Here is a 3,102-nt window from a genome sequence, read left to right as displayed (position 1 = left end):
CAGATATTGCTTATGTGTACGTACTTTCTCTGCTTCTTTTTTTACACTGTGCTTAAATAATTAAAATAGGTTTGTTGTGAATGTTACCAAATACACATTCTTATTTTTAAATTCCATAAACGTTTTGATAAAGTTAATTTTTTCATACACATATTTATACGAACTTTAAGTAAATAGTAGAAGTATTGTATGCCTACTCAGTTTCCAACTAATTTAAGCTCTTTCCCGTGACGCTATTATCATCAATAAAAACAAATTTGAGTATCCCTAAATACATGAGAGAACTGTTTTTAATTCCAGTAACGATCATTATACATAGTCAAGGTCTTAAGGCTTGTTTTCACTATGTCAAATTCAGTGGCATTTGTCGTCAAAGATAGGTCTTTAGTCGTGTGCATCCGCTGCGAAATCAGGTAGCTGTCAGTTGTTGACCCATAATATCATCGGTAAATATATGGATAAAGGAGATAAAGTTGTGTCAAAATATGTCGCCAAATTTTGGCGTCAAAATATGACATAGTGAGAACCAGTCTTTATATGTATAATCTTGAGTAAAGAACAGCCGCACTCAGAAACGTTCATTAATTTATGGCTAACGATTCCTTAACTAATTGTCATTAAATCCGCTCATTAATGACTCCTCTCAGAGTAAAAATGTTAAGTACATAATCGGTTGTTAATGAAAATGCTCACAAATTTTATCATGGCATCATTTGTCAAAAATTTTTTATAAAAGGTTTACTGCTAGGGAAAAGGGATATTTCCGTACCCCATATACCATGTATGTACATGTATTTTTTTAAACAAAGCTTCTTGCAGGGGACTTGTTTAATTTGCAAAAGCCGAAAAAAACATTTGATTAGTAAATAAATTCAAAATTGGTATGGCTCACTTCATTTGAAAAGTTTTTTCTTTTGTTTTGAAAAATTATAAAAACTAAATTGAGCGAAAACAAAAGCAAAACCAAATAAAAGGAAAAGAATCAACATTGAACTGCGTCAAAATGAAAATAAGGGAGCACGAATTTCGATGTGAAGCAAAACTCTCTGGGAAGACAATACCTGTAATTATTGTACCATGCTTCACAGCATCGGTGGTGATCATAATTAGTGACTTTTTCATTGTACATAAGCCAGGGTTGTTCCGAATATTCGCATTCGCATTTGCACCCGCGGAACTTCCGTATAAATTATGATATTCGCATTCGCTTGCGCATTCGCAATAATCAATGCGGAGCTTTTAGGAATGCGAATATTGTACGCACTGTTAAAACGTATATCTGGCAAACAAAAATTTTAGCCAATATTTTTTGCCTGTAGAGATGCTACGGTAGACTGTCCCCTACGTCCACCTTCTTTCGTAATTTAAAGGCAAAGCGTAAGAAAATAGTAGGTATTTCCAGCGGAAATGTTCAAGGGCTGGCTATAAAGAGAATCGAATATTATTTATTTATTTATTTATTTCAGTCTAAAAAGTACAAACTTTCTTACAGACTAGTTAAAAATAGAAAACAATTCAAGTTTAAATTTATATAAACTACTATTAAAATTAAGAACGCTGCTATATCGATTTGCTAGATGTATAGTTTTAACGATTGGTTCATTCATTGCATAATTTGTTTTATGAGTTACTTCGATAAATAATCTAGTATGCCGAAGATTACGCGGTGGAATATAGGGGATGAATAAATTAGACAAATCAGAGCATTTAATATTCGAGTTAATTATGTTATAGGCAAACAAGAGCGAGGAACAAGTTCTTCTCTCATATAAAGCCTGGAGCCCAAGTAATTTACGTCTGCTGCTATATGATGGGAGGCCATTAGGCCAACGAAGCATACGCAAAGCGATTTTAGTAAATATTTTCTGAACTCTCTCAATTTTACATGAGTGTACTTCGTAGAATGGGTTCCATATAAATGAGCAGTATTCGAGACGACTTCTTACCAAAGAAATGTAAAGTGATCTCAATGTCATTGGATCTTTAAAGTCTCCGGAATTACGTCTAATAAAACCAATCATTGCAAAAGATTTTGAAACAATAAAGTCAATGTGACTAGCGAAAGAGAGTTTGGAGTCAAATAATATACCCAGATCTTTAATCTCATAAGAACGGTTCAACGATTGAGCATTTATTTTATAGTTGAAAATAGTGGTGCCAACCTTTTTTGAATAGGAAACAACGCGACATTTATTCGTATTTAAAAATAAGTTATTGTTATTGCACCATCCGGCAAAGGAATCAAGGTCAGATTGTAAGTTAATGCAGTCAGAAATATTACGTACTGTTAAAAACAGTTTAACATCATCTGCAAACATTAAGCATTTAGCGAATTTAAATTGTTGTGGCAGGTCATTGATAAAGATAAGGAACAATAAAGGACCACAGTGAGTCCCTTGTGGAATTCCTGACCAAGCATCGATAAGCAAAGATGATTTAACGCCTCCAATTGACACAAAAAGTTTCCTATTCGAGAGAAAACTGGAGAAAAATTTCAACAGTTTTCCATTGATTCCATACAATTTCAATTTACGTAGCAGAATTGAGTGATCAACTTTGTCAAATGCTTTTGAGAAGTCGGTGTAAATGACGTCGAGTTGCGCCTGAGTCTCAAAAGCATCGACAATTTGATTAGTGACTAAGGCTTAATTGGTGGAAGTAGACCTCCCAGGAAAAAATCCATGCTGACATTCCACAATAGCATTGCTAATGTGATCGAACAGCTTACGTTGAAGAATGTGATCAAATATCTTTGCCAGGGTGCTTTGTTTAANCTTTGTTTAACTATAGGTCATAGTTGCAATTGTCATTACGGTCGCCAGACTTAAATATAGGATTTATTGAACATAGTTTCCACGAATCTAGGAAAGTTCCGCAGTTCAGACATTGTCGAAAGAGAAGTGCCAAAGGATCTGCAACGGTATCGGAACAAATTTTGAAAAATAACGGACAAAGACCGTCACTGTCAGATTTTGCGCTGCTTGTCAACTTTGAAATTGACAGAAGAACATCATCGACGGTAATGTCGAAGAACGAGATTGGTGGTAAAGACGAGTTATGCAATGCAGAAATTGATGAAGTGGTAAACTTTGAGTAGACCTT

The 3,102-nt window shown here is 34.3% G+C and overlaps 1 protein-coding gene across 1 annotated transcript in view; it reads right to left on the bottom strand.

The window, feature by feature from the left end:
* Positions 1–2,784: 2,784 nt before the first annotated feature.
* Positions 2,785–3,102, bottom strand: part of LOC108383107 (uncharacterized) — a 689-nt gene continuing 371 nt past the window's right edge. The window contains exon 2 of the mRNA XM_017639491.1: positions 2,785–3,099. Coding sequence (XP_017494980.1) covers positions 2,785–3,099 — 315 coding nt within the window. The remainder of the gene's footprint in view (positions 3,100–3,102) is intronic.

Source organism: Rhagoletis zephyria, unplaced genomic scaffold (genome assembly GCF_001687245.7).
Source record: "Rhagoletis zephyria isolate East Lansing unplaced genomic scaffold, Rhagoletis_zephyria_1.1 Rzeph_scaffold_30766, whole genome shotgun sequence".
Taxonomy (NCBI): Eukaryota; Metazoa; Arthropoda; class Insecta; order Diptera; family Tephritidae; genus Rhagoletis; species Rhagoletis zephyria.
The sequence above is the reverse complement of the archived record's forward strand: the minus strand, read 5'-3'. Positions and strand labels throughout refer to the sequence as shown.